An 18,020-nucleotide genomic window follows, 5' to 3' on the forward strand; every position below is an offset into this window, starting at 1 on the left:
CTCTATGTCACTATACTGTCTCACATTCTTACTTCTGCCTACGTACATATGTGGGTAGCGGTGAACTGCAATGAAAATCCTCGGGCAAAATATTTGACACTTGGCAGTCTAAAAGCCTGGAAATTCAATTTACAAACTACAATAGTTAGCTGCTTATGCGGCCTCAGTCCTTGGCGACTTGGCGATATAGGACTCTATAAATATAACGCATTTGGCTAACGGTTATATAAGAGACGTCATATGTAACAACACTCCGATGGTTTTTTGGGTGTTCTTCTTGGATGTCTTTCTAAAGTCCTTTTTTAGATGTATATAAAGCCAGTAAAAACTATAAACTGTACAAAGAATTTTTCGATGTATGACGAGGGGAATTGAGGATTATATGGTATTGCCGTCATAAAAATAAATTTAATAATTCCGTTTCACTGCAGAGTACTACGTAGTGACGAGTTAATATATGTAGGGTAGTGGGGGGGCGTGCATATTAGCATACACATGCTGCGTGACCTAAAAGAGATAAGCTAGGCATTCCTTGCATCTGAAGCTTACATCTGTGAGCCGCTACTGCAGGCAGATCTTCTATCTTATCTACAGAAATAGTAATAGAAAACAAAAGTTGCGGTCAACTTACCTGTTACTATTGTCCCAGATGTGATACGACAGGTCAAACCAAGGAAACCTAAAAAGGGGGGATAGAGATAGCCCTGGAGGGTCCAAATGTCCTCCTCCTTGGAGCCAATCATTCAATATACGTCAGCCAATATTCAGATAGCAAACGCGCGTCCAAAGGGATACGTTATTTCAGGGTTTTTTCTGGTTTTGGCGTTACATACATATTGGGGTTTGACGGCGTGAGTAGTTGGCAGTCTCGAAGAAATCTCCATTTTTCGCCCCCTTTGGTCTTTCTGCGTTATAGTTCCGTCAACATGCATTTTCTATGGTATGATGTCCCTGAATCTCACATTTAAAGTCCCAGGTAACTGACAGTTCCGACAGTCTCCATGGTAGGGGCACCAATTCGGAGGTAAGATATCTTGATTTCTCCCACGCTCGGTCCTCATATAAAAGTTTAATTTGCTGATTATTTTGATTTTAACTCTATAGATCTTCAAACGGCAAACTGGTACCTTTATCTACTAAGTCTATAAACAAAATATCGAACTAACATCGGGTTAAAGCCGCGCTTCGACATGAGCTCGGTGACAGTCACAGCTATGACTTTGTCGACGGAACCTTTCCCTCGGCGCTTAACGAAGGTTTGCTTGTCTTCAAGCCTACTGCTTAACCAATTCTGACAAAAGACTAGATTTGAGAGAATTACTACCTCCTGATGATGAGACATTCGCCTATTGCAACCCATTATCACCACAATCTTGTGCAAAGGCATTCGACGATCTCGAGCGCTATGTGCAAGCCGAAGGCCCATACGATGGTGTCATGGGGTTTAGCCTAGGTGCCACGTTTGTCATGTCGTGGATGTTCAAGAAGCTGGGGGACCAGAAAGACAACAAACCCGTGCAGCTTCCCTTCAAGGTGGGAATCTTTTTTTCTGCTCCGGGCTTGCTCCAGTACCACGACTTGTTAGCCGAGGAATTATTTGGATCAAAGTTCAATCCAGCCGACGGGCTTCTTGATATACCGACAGCTCATATTTGGGGATGTCACGACCGAGACAAGGAAAAGGCTGAGGCAGCTAGCGAGGCGTGTAATGAACTAGTTAGGTCTGTTTTTGTTCACGACAGGGGACATGAGATTCCCATATCTTCTGATAATGTGATCTCGATGGTCAAGGCTATTAACAGGGCTATTACAAGGGCACAAACCTAGGCTTGATCTAGAGGCTGCATTTTGAACATGTTATATTACACTCCAAACTATTGCATTCCAGTGATAACTACCCATTTACTTGAGTAGAGCCCGTGGAGATCTTACATTCCATGACTTATCGTAGCCAAATGGCGTATTGACCATTAACATTTTAAACATGCACCCAAATGGAGCTTGTAGGAATGTTTCCGGCAATGATCTCCTAATCTTTCTTAGGCTACAATGTTACTTTTGTTCCTGGTGAATTTCCCGCGATGTGCATCGCACTGCAGCCTGAGGTTGCGAGGCACGAGCTGGAGTCGGAGCAAGGGGAAGTTCACCACGGGCGATAACGGGTTCCAAGGTGGCTGAAATGCGGACATGTTTTAGAAAGTGACGACGCGCGTTTATTTCTAATCATAGTGATGGTATCAAATGTCTATTGCCACTATGTAAGGGGTAGGTCTCCCACGTACATATCCACTCTACTCTATTAAGATGGTCAATTATTTCGCCATAATGATTTTGATGCGGATTATTTTTTGAGGTCTTATACAGAGATTCAGGTGGGGTTTAAGCAAAGGGGAAGAATTGCAGGATTCAAGCGAGGAAGGCAATTGCTGTGAATTTATTAGCAGCATGTACATAATCTTGTCGAGCAAAGATAGTAGATGCGCACCCACTCAGGCGGAGGATGGTAATTTGGTAATTTCGCGGTTTACATCAACAGTACATATCCTGATATCTTGATCGCGTTGACAGCGAATCTCCGTAATAGTTCAAAGCCCGTGGCCAACAATGCATGGGCGATCAGGGTTAGTGAGGAAGATCACCCTCGATATTAGAGATTAGGCTGGATATATCAACATTGCACAGCCTTGTCATGTATGTATAACAAATTCTACGTCGTCGATCGCTTGTTACCTGGGAAACAACAGGTTTATGACGACAATCCCATGGGCTCACCGACTTCTTCCTACAGCAGTGCAGTACCAGTTTCTTACTAGATTCACCGTGTCGACATATACAGGAAGATCTCCAAGCGCTGTGGAGTTCCAAGAAATTCACCGACTGTTCAGTTCTCTATGTGAATTTGTTCTACGATTTTCCCATTCCCGGGTACGTTGCCTTATTTGCTGTGCACATGTATGCGAAATCAATAGTACATCGACGTGCATATCAGTAGGCAACCCAAAAACAATCTACTCTGCCTAAAACCCGATGCGTTCGACCCGAAACACTTCCTTGGACTTGGCATGTCCAATGCTAGTGGTGCTATTAGCAAATATGCAAGCATGACTTTCTTGCGTGTTCCTCGCAGTTTTGTAGTGTAGGGCTTTGCGAAGCGGAACTTGTTTGGTCACTGCTACTGTTGGTCGGTCGGTTTGATATGTGGATCAAGTACCCAAAAGCTGAATCCAGATGTCACTGGCCACTGAGGCTGTGACTTGCTTGTGCTCCGAGTGACGGCATACTAGTAAGAATCACACCACGCGAACGAAGTATGGCGAGCGCCAAATGGACTGTTTTCTCTTTATTCTTTATTCTGGCCGGTTCTAGATAAGTGCTGTCATTCCAAGGCTTACTGCGGCATTTTCATGTACATGTCCGATCGCTAAAACTTCCCCCTACGTTGCTGCGAGGCAGCAATCTCTATATCTCAATCACCACATGTAAGCTATAGAGATTCTCGAAACTTTCTAAAATGGCTAGTTATGATCTAGAAATAATTAGCCTATAAGAAGAGAACAAAAAATTGTTTAGATATCCTTGTTTAGATATCAAATTGTAATATATCGAGGCCATAAGGTAGGTAACCTTGGAAGTTATCTATTTTGGTTAGTTAGTGATACCACATTAGGTAAAAACGCCTTACTATATAAGACTTGTCCTCGCTGTTTTTTCTATCTTCCTTCAGTTCTCCTAATAATCTGCCCTCATTCCATCCGCCACATACCCTTGTTATTCTCCCTTTCCTAACCGCCTCAACTTTCCAGTTCCCCAACATCTGCCTTACTTTCCGCTGTTGCCAATATGGCAGGCCCAGAAAAAGAAGAACCTGCCCAAGCTCTAGACTGTGGACCACAAATAAACATTCTTTTCTCAGCTCCCGATTTCACCGTCCCTTGTCCAGACAGAGCCAACGAAATGGTTACCTCCGAAAACACTATCTTTAACTGGGGCGGCGTGAAGATAGCGAGACTACCTGATACAGGTTCTTCGACCTTATTATGCTGAATATGTGCATTTTTTCTTGACTGAAACATTGTGGTGATCTTCATCTGTCTTCGTTCATGCACTCTCCCTCGCGCACCAGTTTCATTTCCATTAATACGTGTAGCCTGTAGCCTGCATATGTAGTTCCTAATACGACATGGATTTACATAGAAAACGTGGGGTTGAACTTGTCGATCATTTCGGGCACTATCCGAACCTTATACAAAAGACGGATCGATCATCGACGTTATACGAAGTGCCTATAAGATAAAGAACAGGTCTACTATTGTGATCACGGCTAGTGGTGACATACCAAACGCGCTAATGGTGATAGAGATGCAGGGTGATGCGGGGTGATAGTGACTCGGCAAGCATTTTGGCCATGGCGCGTAATATTCAGCCAAATTCTTTGACAGTACGGAGTAGCGGTAGCCATTCAAACCAAAAATTAAAAACATTTGTACTTGCTAGATTGTTTCGATAAAAGCAAAAAACATGTATTAAATGTCATGTATCACATGAACATTTCTAAAATCCAACAACCGCCTCTCTATGTATACAGATACAAATCTTCAAACCACCAAACTAAACCTTTCTTTCTAGCTCCTTCTGAGCCTCGGCGTCGACTTGCTCTTGCAACTTACGGTCCGCCTCACGCTTAAGCTGGTCGGGACGACGAAGAGCAATGTCCTTGGGACGGAAGTCACTGAACAGGTGCTTGAGAACGTTCTCAATCAGCCAGCAGCCACCGTAGTCGAAAATCATCAGCACAGTCAGAGTCATCTTGAACTCATTGGTGAAGGGAACGAGGCGCAGCTTCTCATTCAGCTCGGGGATGAATTCGGTGGCGCAGGAGAATGCAACACCCGAGGCGGCGATGAGACCCCAGTACATGCCCTTGTTCTCGCGGATGGATTCGCGGAAGGGACGACCTTGGTAGTTGATCGAGAAGGTGGAGATTTGCTGGATCAGCTGAAGGAGGTAGATGGCACTGTTCAGGAGGGAAGGCTCAAACTCGCCCTCGAGATCAATATCGGAATCTCTCCTGTCGGTTGTTAGCCATGAAGTGGGACAAATCAAAGGGAGGTTCTCATAACGTACGGCTCGTGCTTGTAGACATAGTTGGAGAGGTAGATCAGAGTCGCGATGTGGATGGCGAACTGTCCAAGAACAGATCCAATGATGTAGACGTTGAAGATATTCGGCTGGGGACGCTCCTTAGACAGACCCTCGACAGACTTCACACATTAAAACATTAGCAACCCTTTTTGTCAACATGGGGAAGGAAGTACGACATACCTTGGCGCGGGAAATAGAAAGGAAGCAGACACTCATCAGCATACCGCTGATGGTGACCTGTCCATCACCGAACTTAATACCATCCAGGTAGATGACACTCAGACTGTAGGCACTGATCAAGCAGTTCAAAGCAAGAATCTTGTACATCTGAATAGTCGCAACCAGGGTGCAACGACCTTGACGAAGAATGTTGGGGATAGCAATAACGTTGGCCAACTTGCTGGTGAAGGGAGCAGCGACTGACGCATCACCCAACTTGATAGAGGGAGGCTCGCTGTCATCCAGCTCCTGTTCCAACATAGAAGATGTAAGCTTGTCTGCAAGGCCAGCTGCGGCAGCCTGGGCCTTCTGCTGCTTCTGCTGCTGGGGGGTCAAGTTCGATTCCTGTAAGGCCTGGGCGCCAGGAGATGTAATAGTCGGGATAGCCTCGGGGGTTCCGCCAGGAGCGGTGATCGCGGCACCCTTGCGCTGCGACTCCCGCTCCATGGCTTTCTCATAGTGTGGGTTGGAAGGACCAGGGGGATACAGGTGAGCGATTTGAACAGGGACTGGAGGGGCGGGCTGGTTGAATCGTTGCATCATGCCGACCTGCTTCTCGTACAGCTCCTTCATCTTGGTGGTCCGATAGTGTTCGGCGATCCTGGTGAGATCATCTTGCGAGCCGTTCAGAAGCGCAACACCGACGTGAGCCTGCTTCAGAGCGCCAACATCGTTGGTACCATCACCACACATCAGGGTAGTGTATCCAGCGTCCTTGAGACCAAGAAGAATGTCTTCCTTTTGCTTGGGAGACACACGAGCATAAACCCAGGTATGACGGAGCAGATCAGGGAGAGCCTTCTGGTCCTTGAACTTGGCCAGAGCATATCCGGTGATACAGATGTCCTTAGTCTTCAGGATCTCCGGGTCGAGGGGCTTGGTGGGGTCGACGTCGATATTGAGCTTGTCATCGACAGTACGCCAGACAATTCTGGTTCCAGAGTTGTCATGTTCGGGGGCATCGAGGATGAGAACCTCACGGTCAACAATCTCGACCTTACGTGCGACGTGGACAGCGGTCAACGGGTTATCACCAGTGATCATGACAACACGGTGGCTGCTCTCATTCAGCATACGGACAGACTTGATGGCATCATCCTTCAGGGGGCACTGCAGGACAAGGAAACCGGCAAAAATCAGCTCGGATTCAACCTCTTCGCGGACGTAGTTGTTCACGCGGCCCTGGGAAAGCTCGGATTCAGATGAAAGGTACTTGTATGCAAGAGCAAGCACACGAGCACCATTGCGGGTGAAGTGCTTGTAAGTTTCTTCATAGTTGGGCGGTGTGTTGACTAGCATAGAGTTGATGGTCTCGGGGGCACCCTTGACACCCACGAAAGTGGACTTGACCTTCTTGGAAGTCCTGCGGTCATTGGTCGTAATGGTCGCGATAGTACTCTGGCGTTTCAGCGCCGAGGAGAACTGGAATCTTCTCTTGATCTGAACAGACTCGACATTGCGACCGGAGATAACGGGGGCGTTGCCCTTAGAAGACAGAGTGTCGTTCTTTCCCAGAGTCCAACCAAGCCATTCCAAGGTAGCCTTTTCCATGGGGTCACCGACGACCTCGCCCTCATCCAGCTTCACCAAGGCGTGAGCACTGGCAAGAACGAGAGTGGTGTCAGGTCCAACAGCAGCGGAAGTGGCCAATTCGATGTGAGCACCATCTGCTTCGACCTTCGAACCAGCCTCACCTAAAGTGAGTCCAGCAATACCATCAACGACAAGGTCCTCTCCGGTCAGGGTACCGGTCTTGTCGAAGCAAGCGATATCAACACGACCAGCGAAGGGGATACGGAAAGGCTCGGTGCAGAAAATGGCATACTTGCTCAAAGCAGCAAGACTAGTGTTGACGGCCAAGCTCAGTTCCATAGGCAACTCGGGAGGAACAACACTGGTGATGATGAGGACACAGTCGAGTAGAAGCTTGGAGCGTTTGCGGTCCCGGATCACACCCTCTTGCCACACGTACCACGAAGCGGCAATTGCGAAAATCAGGAGGAAGAGGATGAACAACAGAGCTTCAACATTGTTGGCAGAGACACGTTCAGTCGAATAGATCATGGTCCGGACGAGGCTACCCTGGCTGGTTTCGAAACCGGTCTTAACAACCACACCCAAAGCACCATTGTCTGGGGGCATGGTAACGTTGCTGGACAAGTTCTTCAAACTCGAGTCGGCAGTGAGATTAGGGTGAGTAACTTGGAGGACCTTGGTACCTCCGTGCACAAACGAGAGCTTATCCAATCCATCCGGTTCAATGAGGTCAGCACCGGGGCGGAGCTGGACGGAGTCTTTCAGAAGAGGTGTGCTCTCACCAGAAAGCATAGCCTCGTTCACAATGACACTGCCTTCAACCAGAAGGATATCGCAGGCAACGCCGCTGTCCTCCTTGGTGCGGTTCACTGACATGAGATCGCCGGGAAGAAGCTTATCACTGGTGATCTCCTGCCATTTCCGTTCACGGTATACCCAAACATCGTAAGGCTTGATGCTCATTCCGCGGAACTCGCTCAAGGTCCTCTGGCGCTGCCACACAACGGTGCTCTCGAACATAACGAGCATGAAGAGCGTGAAGAGCGAGTAGTACCAGTATTCATCCAACATCCACAATCCAACACAGAAAATCTGGAAGACGAAGAACGGCGCGACAGCGTGCTCCTGGAAGAGCTCCAGGAAACCGGGAACGGGAATATCGAAGGTGTTATCGCCATAGTGGTGGTAAATGCGGTCAATCTCGGCCTTCGACGTGAAACCCTCGTTCAGCTGGAAAGTCTCAAGGGCAGGCTTTGGTTCGGCGTCAAGGACGTAAGACAAGGGTGCGAAGGTGCGAGTCTCAGGGTAGAAGAGGAAGCGGCGCTTTTGAAAGAGGAACGAAAGGGTCTTCTTGTGGCCGGTAGTTTCATAAATCAATTTGCAGATCTCAGCAGAGCCAGCGTTAGTGATGGGAACCACTTTGATAAGGCGGGCAGTGTCGATGGACTTGGCTCGAGTAGTGGTGAATAGGGTGTTGATATCAATGTTCCACTTCGTCATTAGCCAAAAGAGCGACTGAATTGTGATGATAGACCCCGCGAACACGAAGGTCCATTCCTGTCCCTGAATGTAGGTATCATAACGCTCGGCGGAGAGGTAGAAGGCGAAAAACACAGGCCAGATAATCAGGAAAGGCCAGACGTATGTGTGCAATTGCCAAGGGATCGGGTTATGCAACGAGGCAGTATGGATCTGAGGGTCGTCCACGAGCTTTGCCCTGTATACTGTTAGCTGCAGCCAAAGGATCGGAGGGCTGTTCTAGTAACGCACATGGTGGCAATCTAGTGACCGCGGTCAGAGTCAAACAACCAGAAAAATTAAAGACTCATACGAAGCCGGAAAGCAATGATAAGATCCAATCGAGGAAATGCCCAGATTCGTAGATGAAGCCACCTTCCACCTTATAATTTTGGTTCCAGAGGATTCGCCGCTCGACGCGCTAGCATTATGTCAGCCGGCCCCCGACCGCCTCAGGCTTATGTAGCACTATATCGCAGCCTTTTTCAACAGCCCAGCCGGGCTAGCTCAATCGGTAGAGCGTAAGACTCTTAATCTTAAGGCTGCGGGTTCGACCCCCGCGTTCGGCTATTCCTAAAAACCAAACCTGAGATTTCTTTTTTTGCTCTTTTATCTTTTGGTCATTATAGTGCAGTGATGGGGGATTTTTTTTAGATGTGGAAAATAATGTTTGGGTATAGAGTTTGGACAAACGCTATATATACTTATGCCAAAGACACAATAATGAACATTGAACTAACCCTTAACTAGTATGGCATAGGGTATTTTTTTCAATGTCGGGGTGATATGCTGTTGTTGTCTGCTTGGGTTCATTTGTAGCGTGCCGATATATATATCACACGGATGCCTTGGGGCTTTCCTATCTAGCTTGCTCCATCCACCTTCTTGTCCGCTATCTCCTGAGTCAGTCCTTTAACCATCTCCGTCAACATCTTAACCTGCTCCTGTAGCTCTCTGAGTTCATATGTACAACTATCAACCTTGATATCCGCCGTGGTCTCTACCACTTGCTGTTTCCAAGTATCATCAAGATCAAAATTGACCTCCTTAGCCACATGCTCCCATTCCTGAGTACAGTCATCGTCTTCTTCGCCATGGCGGCGATTCCATCGAATCTTGTGCGCCTGACGAGTCTCAACCCAGGCTGCGACGACAAGCAGAGGGGAATAGATCACACCCATTACCAAGTCATTCAGCTTGGCGTAGGCCTCCCGCGAAAGCCACCATTCGAATGGCGCTATCAGGAAAAGAATTTCGACGAGGTTGAATGCTAGTATCCAAAGTAAGTTAGCCACACACGTGCTGTCGGAACCGAGAAATACGTACGCGGGATAAAGACATTCTCATCTGGGGCGCGGACGAACTGCATGGTTTTCTGCGCGAAGATAGCCATGTACTCGTCCGTCGCGTTGCCAGAGATATCTTCATATGCGCTGTTGTACAAGGCGATGAGAATATTCAACAAAACTGATAACTGTTAACATTATCCCAAACAAGTTGATTGCAAACTGACCAGTCATAACAATGAAGTTGAAAACGTAGTAGAGAATGATGCCAAAGGGAAATGCAAAGTCCTGGAAAGTGTCGAACTCAGGACTCTGCATGATACTGTTTACCATTCCCTGGAGAATGTTTCTGTGGACGGGGATATCGGCATCCACTTGGGCCATGCCGACAAAGGCCTGGAAGAAACCAGCCATAACCACAAATAGAAGAGCAAAAAATATCAAGCTTTCCTTCATCATGACTCGAAGAACCACAAACATAGCACCGAAGAAGCGGAACGAGTCAAGATAGAGCATCATGCGCATCCAGAACATAGGACCCGCAAAAGCCAGGAAGTTGTAGCTGAGCTCGTTGTATAGCCGCCTTTGCTCATCGTGAGTAGATGATGAATGTGCCAAGGCAATGAAACGCATGATAAGTGACACCGCTAGGATGGCGTAAAGGGTTGAGTTGAAGGCATTCCAGAATTCGAGGTAATTCCATCCAACCTTCCAAAACTTGACCCCCTCGTCGCAGATGAACGCAAGAGTCATACCGTAAAGAATGGCTTCGGCCACATCCACATCACCGCTTGGGTTCACGGTATTGATGACCGCCGTATAAACCGCGAGGTAAATCAAAGAGAACAGAATTTGACAGACATTCTGATACAAAGGAGTTCGCATCCGATCAGGATGGAAATGAACCCAATATCCGGTGTTAGACTTTTCGCTGTATTCGACAAAGTTAGTTGGGTTGCCCTCTTCCTGGCAGATCCAACCCCTCCACAGGTACTGGATGCATCGCTGGTACGGGGCAGAGCTGATGACTCTCAATGCATGGAGATCTACCGCCCGCTCAATCACATTGGCAGGATCGGTCTCTACCCCCTCAGTGAAGATAGAGTATCGCTTGAGTAAAATGTCCCGCAACACGTAATCTTGGTTCTGCTCGGATTCGATACTGTTGAAGTTAGTCAGTAAATAGAGCAGAAAACGCGAAATGTTAAGGGGGCATTACATGCGCTTGGCAATGACCTCGCAAGCCACAGCCCGAACCTCGTGAAGGTCCGAATCCCAAAGCTCGACGGAGGATTGAATCTTGAACCATCGCAGACAAACCAGAAGACAATAAACAACGCATGCTTTGTAATCGTCTCCCCCAGCCTGCTTGGCAGTCTCAATCACATCGTCCGTGATGATGTGGCTGTTTGGGTCGGTCAAGACATTCTCTTGCACTTCGCAGGAGACAACCTGCTCAATTTGATATTTCAGCCGAAGAGCAACCTTGGCAATTTCCTTTGAAGAGTGAGAGACGTCAGACTCATCGGCAGCATAGGCCGGTAGCACTGCGACTTGTTAGCAGTGTTCCACATCGCGGTGTTTGGAAATGACGTACGTCGACGACGTTCCACCTCAACGCGGTGCCGGGTCCTGCCAGGATCGGCGGTAAAAAGATTCTTCCAATGTCCCATATCGCGTGGAATATCGAAAAATAAAAGGGAACGAGAAGGGTGAAAAGAATAGAAAAAGGGAGAGTTCGGCTCGAGAGTTTTCGGCTTGAGGGGGGGGGGGGGGGCACCAATGATGATCGGCGGTAGATAAGCTTTAGCTCACCTCCATTTAATGGGAATCTGATCTTAAACTCATAGGGGAAATGGATTTATATATATCTATATGTAAGTACATATGGTAGTGTCTACAGGGGTACGAGTTGCATTTAAAAGCATGACTGGCATTGAACGTCTCGGTTGCATCGCAAACATTATGTGCATTAGAACTTGCACCCTGTGAGGACCCAGGGTCTTTGACAGACGGTGGGCACGAGGATTTCGACCGCAATTGGCATGCAGCGAATACACAGGCGTGGATAAATCATCCCCAGACCCGAAGTTCAGGCGACTGCCCTGGCTAAAGGGCGAGTTCTGACTGCAATCCTGCCCATCAGCACACTGAGCCATTGAGCCTTTCTCCGATATGTGCAAGCTTTTTTTCTATCCATTTTTGCCCAACTCTCCTCTAGCGGTGATTCCAGCTTTGGATTCCAGCGCTGATGACCGCTGTATGCCCCTCGACTCGGAGTTATAACCCGTAACTTACTCGGGAACACCCTCATCACTCTCGGAGTCCTCATCTCCGCTGACCTGGGTGTTCTCACGCTCGCGCTTCTCCATAAGCTCCTGGAGGATCGCATCGTCGTGCTCAGTGACGGCCTTGGGTGCCATCTTCACGGTGCAGCTACCGCCGTTCGCCTTGATACGCTCTTCGATTTTCACAATGGCCTCCTCAAGCAACTTAACACCGAGGGTCTTGTCGAGACATTGGCTGGCTAGGACGTAGAGAGGAGGAGCCACCAGTCTGACCTTGATCTGGTTCTCAGGGGTGTTGTCGGCCTCAGCGGTACGGAGGGCATCCTTGACGGCATCGATTCCATCGTAACCAAAGCAGGTAACCTCGATATCGGCGCGGACCTTGGTAGGGTGGGGGGTCAGCTTGCTGCTGATGTATTGCTGCAGCTCACTCTTGACGGCATCGCTGGGGAAGGTGATCTCATCCCAGACGTTGGGGTTCCTGGAAACAACTGTCAGAGAAATTCGAATGATATCATGAGACAAAAAGCACAAAAACCTACGTAATGGAGATCTTGAAGGCATCGTGCGCGTGGCCGTATTTCTGGTTCAAAGGCCACCCGATGTTCTCGTATAGGGTCTCGAGGGGGGTCTGAGTCGCCTCTGCGACGTGGCGCATGATGGAGTGCACGGCCTTGCTCTTGTTGTAACGTTCCTCGCACTTGATGACATCCTCGGGGGAGACACGTCGCTTCGACAGATCAATGTAACCTTTAAGTTGACAAGTTAGTTCTCGAGTTCTTCCAGGCGAATAGTGTATCCTTGCCTTTCTCCTTGTCGACACGAAGCACGATGACGACCTCGTTGCGCCCAATACGGATGAGCTTTTGGATACTGCGAATACGTCTGCGAGAGAGCTCTGAGAGGAGAATCATGCCGTCGATGTTGTCATATTCAAGCAGCTTCACGTATGCGCCCATCTCGGCGATCTAGCTCGTGCACACAAAAATTAGTCCCCGTCGCTTTGGTCTCCCATTTAATGGCTCAGTTAATCCGTACCTGCTTGACATTCACCATGACGAAGCTATCCACCTCCGGATACTTGTCCTCATAGAACCGACAGTTTGTTAAAGACATCTTGGCGGGGTTCTGTTTTTTTTTCTCGGGGAAATCTTAGGTGCGAAAGAGACGGATGTGATGGCACAATCGAGACGGTCGATATGCTGGCCAATGGTATATGAGTGATCGTAAAGTCAGAAATACAGGAGCGCAGAGGGGAGAGGCGACGCGAATGAGGCACAATCTATCTCTTTGTGGCGGACTTCAAAACCCACATTGACCTGATCAGTCACGGGACTGGAAGACATGTGACTTTGATTCACACCGCCTTCCAATTGGAAGTTCCACTTGTTTGGTCTTGGCTGACACATCAACAATCGATTACGTCAACGGAAATCAGCCGGCAAGACGGGCAGTTCTTTGTATACACTGAGGTACTCGATGGCGTCGATGGCATCTACGAATCAGAGAATTCCCTGAGATCATGCTTACCATGCTCCTTATCTTCATTGCATAGTCATTCTCCGAGGGTCACCGTTGAATTGGCGATAACGCCTACTTTCCCCGCTTATCAGTCCCTTAGCGCGCCAGGCCCTTGGCCCTTGGCCCTTGCCTGACCGACAAAAACAATTCGGCCTGGGCTTGTCGTCCCAATTCTGAATTGCTTTTAATCTCTAATTATAACCAGCATTTATGGCGGGCGACTTTATATCTTACCTTTTATCCTAACATTCATCAGGCGTCTCTTTCCAAACGATCATGTCTGAGACAAGTTCATTGCTCCCCGGGGAGTCCGACGGACTCGGCCGTCGGACTCTACGAGACCGCATTGTCGACGCTTTCCGTTCGTCGCCTCAAACTGGTCTTGGGATTTCGACAAGTTCAAGCCACGGCCACCACGCGGCACAGGACCAAACCGGCACCGGGGTTACGAGCGAACCAGACGTGAGAACCCGACTTCTGGAGTCATACCTCCAAGCCGATCCTGCGTGCGGTGAAAGGCGCTGTAGCCATGGCACATTTTCACCCCAGGTAGAAGATGTTGGAAGACAGTCATACATGGGAGGGGCAGGCGATGCGTTTGGATATAACGGACATGAGGTGGCAGACGGAGCGGTCGGTCACCCTAGAGGTGTGGTAGACCACCCGGAGTCAGTCCCAGGTTCAGAGACTCCGTCACAGATGAAATCATCTTTCACTCTTCCAATAACCGATACGAATAAGCAGTAGGTCGTATCTTATTCGTGTATTGCGAGCACTTTCGTAGCCCGCCTCAAGAATGGTAACTAACGAATCAATGGCAGATACATATCCTATTATATTCCTTTTTTCAATTGGATTGGACAATATCATTGGTCGTTCCTGCGCGGTGATCTCATGGCTGCGTTGACCGTGGCATCCATCTACATCCCGATGGCCCTCTCTTTGGCCTCCAATCTTGCTCATGCACCGCCCATCAGCGGTCTCTACTCTTTCGTCATCCATCCCTTGGTCTACGCCATCCTAGGAAGCTGCCCTCTCCTGGTAGTTGGACCAGAGGCCGCGGGTTCCCTGCTGACGGGTGCTATTGTCAAAGCAAGTGTCATGCAAGGGAACTCAGGCGAAGACGACCCCACAGAAACCGCTCTTATTGTAGGAGTGGCTACTGCCCTGTCCGGCGGCATGATTTTGGTTGCCGGAATAACCCGCCTAGGGTTTTTGGACAACGTGCTCAGTCGACCATTTTTGAGAGGATTCATCACTGCCATCGGCTTTGTCATTTTTGTAGACCAGCTTATCCCAGAATTGGGTCTGGCCGAGTATGCCAAAGAAACCGGCGTCAGTCATGGCACCAGTTTTGAAAAACTGATTTTCATCTTTCGATACGCTCGAGAGTGCCATGGACTAACTGCTATCGTTTCGATTGTTAGCTTTTCTGTCATCATGGTGTTCAGGTTCGTACCGCGCCCCCGAGTTTACATTCGTCATACTGATCATCCGCAGAACTTTGAAAAAGATGCTTGTGCCTCGTATCCCACAAGTGATTTATTTCCCAGACCGCTTCTTGGTTGTTGCCCTGTCGGCAGTTTTGGCTTGGCACCTCGACTGGGAAGCTAAAGGGCTCGAAATTCTTGGACCTACAGAGGTTTCCTCTGGAGGGCTATTCGCTTTCAATTGGCCTTTCCAGCTTGCAAATATGAAACATGTACGCACAGCATTGAGCAAAGCCTTTATTATCGCGCTACTTGGCTTCTTTGAGTCATCTGTTGCGGCCAAGGGGCTGGGCGAGGGCAGTTCCGCTGGAATCAAGGGAATGCATATGAGTGCCAATCGCGAGATGGTTGCACTAGGCGTTGCCAATGTCATCGGAGGTTGCTTCTCGGCTCTGCCTGCATTTGGCGGATACGGGCGAAGCAAGCTTAGCTCACAGACAGGAGCACGATCACCCATGACTAGTGTTTTTGTGAGCATTATCACATTTACATGCGTCTTGGTCCTTTTGCCTTATCTCTACTACCTCCCGGTTCGTCCCCCCCCCCAACCTACACTAGACCGATATGTCTTTTCCCATGTGCTGACCATGCCAATTCCCAAATAGAAAGCAGTTCTGTGCTCCATGATCTCCGTGGTAGCCTTCACTCTAGTTGAAGAATGCCCACATGATCTAATCTTCTTCTTCCGCCTGCGAGGCTGGTCAGAGCTCGTCCTCATGTTCCTCATCTTCACAACAACAATCTTCTACTCCCTAGAACTAGGCATGGCGATGGGAATAGGCCTATCAGTGATAATCCTCATCCGACACGCAACGGCCCCCCGAATTCAGATCATGGGCAAGGTCCTCGGCACAGACGCACGTTTTGATAATGCCGAACTCCACCCAGAAAACGTGGAGCTAGTCGAAGGCGCCCTGATCGTCAAGATCCCTGAACCGCTCACCTTTGCCAACACAGGCGATCTCAAGAACCGTCTGCGACGTCTGGAACTCTACGGATCTACTCATGCTCATCCTTCTTTGCCGCGCATGCGCGCGCCGGAGCATAATAAGAATATCATTTTCGATGTTCACGGTGTTACGAGTATCGATGGGTCTGGTACCCAGGTTCTCTCTGAGATTGTGCATGCGTACGCGGAGCAACGCGTCAGAGTGTTCTTCTGCCGCTTGCCGAATAGGAGCGTGTTCCGCATGTTTGAGCGAAGTGGTATTGTTGAGACTTGTGGCGGGTTGACTCATTTCGTGCCCAGTGTTGATGAGGCGCTGCGGTTGGCGGAATCTGAGAATCAGACGCAGGAGATATAGTGTCTGTCTATCTTACTAAAATTGGTGACATGTGTTTGGATACGGTGTGGATATCTTGTACGGACATATTGCATTTTTGCCATCTAAAGATAATCAAAACATATGGTGCTACTTGACTTATTGTCATAGAGCAACGGTTTCCGAGGAGACAGAAAACATGATCAATTATTCCGTTCCCAGTAACGAGCTTTAGTTTTATTGGGTTCAATGGGGACTGAAGTAAACCCTTATGCTTTGCTATGCACCGCGATCAGGTCTCCCGAGCGTGCCATCTTGGAAATGAAGGCCAGCGTTGCAGCATCTGGAGTACCACAGTGGTGAAACACTGAGTCAAGGCATGACCCCAGCAACTGCAATTTAGTTGCCCCGGTTTGCACTTCGTTGCGCAGTCGTGTATTGGCCACAAGTCCAGTGGATTGAATAGACTCAAGAGCAAAGCTATGAGCTCCGTGGATCGAGGCAGGTCATACTGATGGATTTGCACTTTCTCGGTCCGAGCTCCGAAGATATTGTAACATGTCCCAGTTTCACACTGGCACAGAAAATCATCCAGAAGTTCATGTAGTCGAATGATCCTCCACAACAGCCTTTCGGATCACCGACCGCAGAAGGGATTCCCCTGCCTCCAAAGCAAGATCATTCTTACTGCCTTGAGCCCGAGAGCCCTCATCGCCATCCCCGGAATCCCTATCAGCAGCCACAACCAGCTTCACACGTCCTTCACCACCCAAAACGAAAGCAGCACATGCAACCTTCGACAGTCGCACATGCTGTTTAGCGGGCTGGTCCGAAGACGACCCATCCAGATCTAGCTTCATGGCAAGATGCGTCTCCAGGTATGAAGTAAGATTGGCAATGAAAGGGCTGCGTAGTTTATGCTGAAGACTGCGCGACTTCGGCGCCGACTGTCCAGGCTGATCGCGGAGGAAGCCCGCCAGTGAAGCGCGTGCGACGCTGATATTCAGGGATCTTAGCGCTGGTGCAATCGATGATGAAAAGGAGAGCGTGAGCTGTAACTCTTTGATTACATCTTCGATTGTGTCGCTTGTTTTTGGCCGTTGAGTGCGCAGTGTATCGATATACGTTTCTAGGCCCTCACAGAGAAAGCTCGACGGTAAACGTAGGGGCGAGCAGTAAGTGTCGAAATTGGTAGATAAGAAAGTGATGAATGTTTGTCGGAGCGCAGTTGGGAATCTGGTTAGGAGGAGAGGAAGAGATGTGGATCCCGTGCGCTGATTTGTGGATGATTTTGTGTCTGCAAGCAAAGCTGCTTTGTAGACGATATTTTCATATTCTAGCGTTACTAGAATTCCAGGAAATGTGGTATTCTGGGATCTGCTTGGCGCTTCGTCGCGCAATGATTGAGGAGAGATTGGCCGCCATAGACAATCTTTTAGGGCGCCTGTTTTGGAGAGCGTGTCATCGTCTGCTGCGCCAGTACTTGTCTGAATACCAGCGAGGACATCTCCTGTGAGATGGTCGCGTAGACGCGTTGCGTATGTTTTCAAGGCGACCTGGTTGTCTAGGAGTGTTTCACACTCCTTTCCATGATGGAGAGGAGAGAGACGGTGGATGGTCCAAGAAGTGTTGAACAACTGTTGTTGGTCTGCTTGTTCCATGGCAGCCAATTTGTGAGTTTAAAATAAACTCGGCTAATTCTTATGCTACAATTGAAGCATATCGTCGTCGAGGAAGATTGATACTTGGCGATGTACA

The 18,020-nt window shown here is 48.7% G+C and overlaps 5 protein-coding genes across 5 annotated transcripts; 2 read left to right on the forward strand and 3 right to left on the reverse strand.

The window, feature by feature from the left end:
- Window positions 1–926: 926 nt before the first annotated feature.
- Window positions 927–1,827, forward strand: N7455_006131 (uncharacterized protein; the record flags this gene model as incomplete). The annotated part of the gene is made up of 5 exons (XM_040955801.2): window positions 927–940; window positions 997–1,024; window positions 1,105–1,123; window positions 1,179–1,256; window positions 1,307–1,827. The coding sequence occupies 5 exons, from the start codon at window positions 927–929 to the stop codon at window positions 1,825–1,827; spliced, it is 660 nt and encodes a 219-aa protein (XP_040813703.2).
- A 2,781-nt stretch (window positions 1,828–4,608) lies between these two features.
- On the reverse strand, window positions 4,609–11,374 carry yvc1 (putative potassium ion channel Yvc1; the record flags this gene model as incomplete). Its single annotated transcript, XM_065605286.1, has 9 exons — window positions 4,609–5,068; window positions 5,125–5,261; window positions 5,323–8,614; window positions 8,668–8,678; window positions 9,297–9,685; window positions 9,742–9,882; window positions 9,929–10,863; window positions 10,921–11,248; window positions 11,299–11,374. The coding sequence occupies 9 exons, from the start codon at window positions 11,372–11,374 to the stop codon at window positions 4,609–4,611; spliced, it is 5,769 nt and encodes a 1,922-aa protein (XP_065461140.1).
- Window positions 11,375–11,995: 621 nt separating this feature from the next.
- On the reverse strand, window positions 11,996–13,105 carry N7455_006133 (translation initiation factor eIF2 subunit alpha; the record flags this gene model as incomplete). The annotated part of the gene is made up of 4 exons (XM_065605287.1): window positions 11,996–12,470; window positions 12,532–12,739; window positions 12,795–12,957; window positions 13,028–13,105. The coding sequence occupies 4 exons, from the start codon at window positions 13,103–13,105 to the stop codon at window positions 11,996–11,998; spliced, it is 924 nt and encodes a 307-aa protein (XP_065461141.1).
- A 309-nt stretch (window positions 13,106–13,414) lies between these two features.
- N7455_006134 (SulP family inorganic anion transporter) lies at window positions 13,415–16,304 on the forward strand (the record flags this gene model as incomplete). The annotated part of the gene is made up of 4 exons (XM_040955824.2): window positions 13,415–14,253; window positions 14,332–14,961; window positions 15,011–15,530; window positions 15,606–16,304. The coding sequence occupies exons 1-4, from the start codon at window positions 13,787–13,789 to the stop codon at window positions 16,302–16,304; spliced, it is 2,316 nt and encodes a 771-aa protein (XP_040813677.2). The 5' UTR covers window positions 13,415–13,786.
- Window positions 16,305–16,861: 557 nt separating this feature from the next.
- Window positions 16,862–17,923, reverse strand: N7455_006135 (uncharacterized protein; the record flags this gene model as incomplete). Its single annotated transcript, XM_040955743.2, has 1 exon — window positions 16,862–17,923. One exon carries the CDS (start codon window positions 17,921–17,923, stop codon window positions 16,862–16,864), a length of 1,062 nt encoding a protein of 353 aa, XP_040813716.2.
- Window positions 17,924–18,020: the final 97 nt, after the last annotated feature.

This window comes from Penicillium solitum (genome assembly GCF_028829755.1).
Source record: "Penicillium solitum strain IBT 25940 chromosome Unknown utg000004l_segment0_segment0, whole genome shotgun sequence".
Classification (NCBI taxonomy): Eukaryota; Fungi; Ascomycota; class Eurotiomycetes; order Eurotiales; family Aspergillaceae; genus Penicillium; species Penicillium solitum.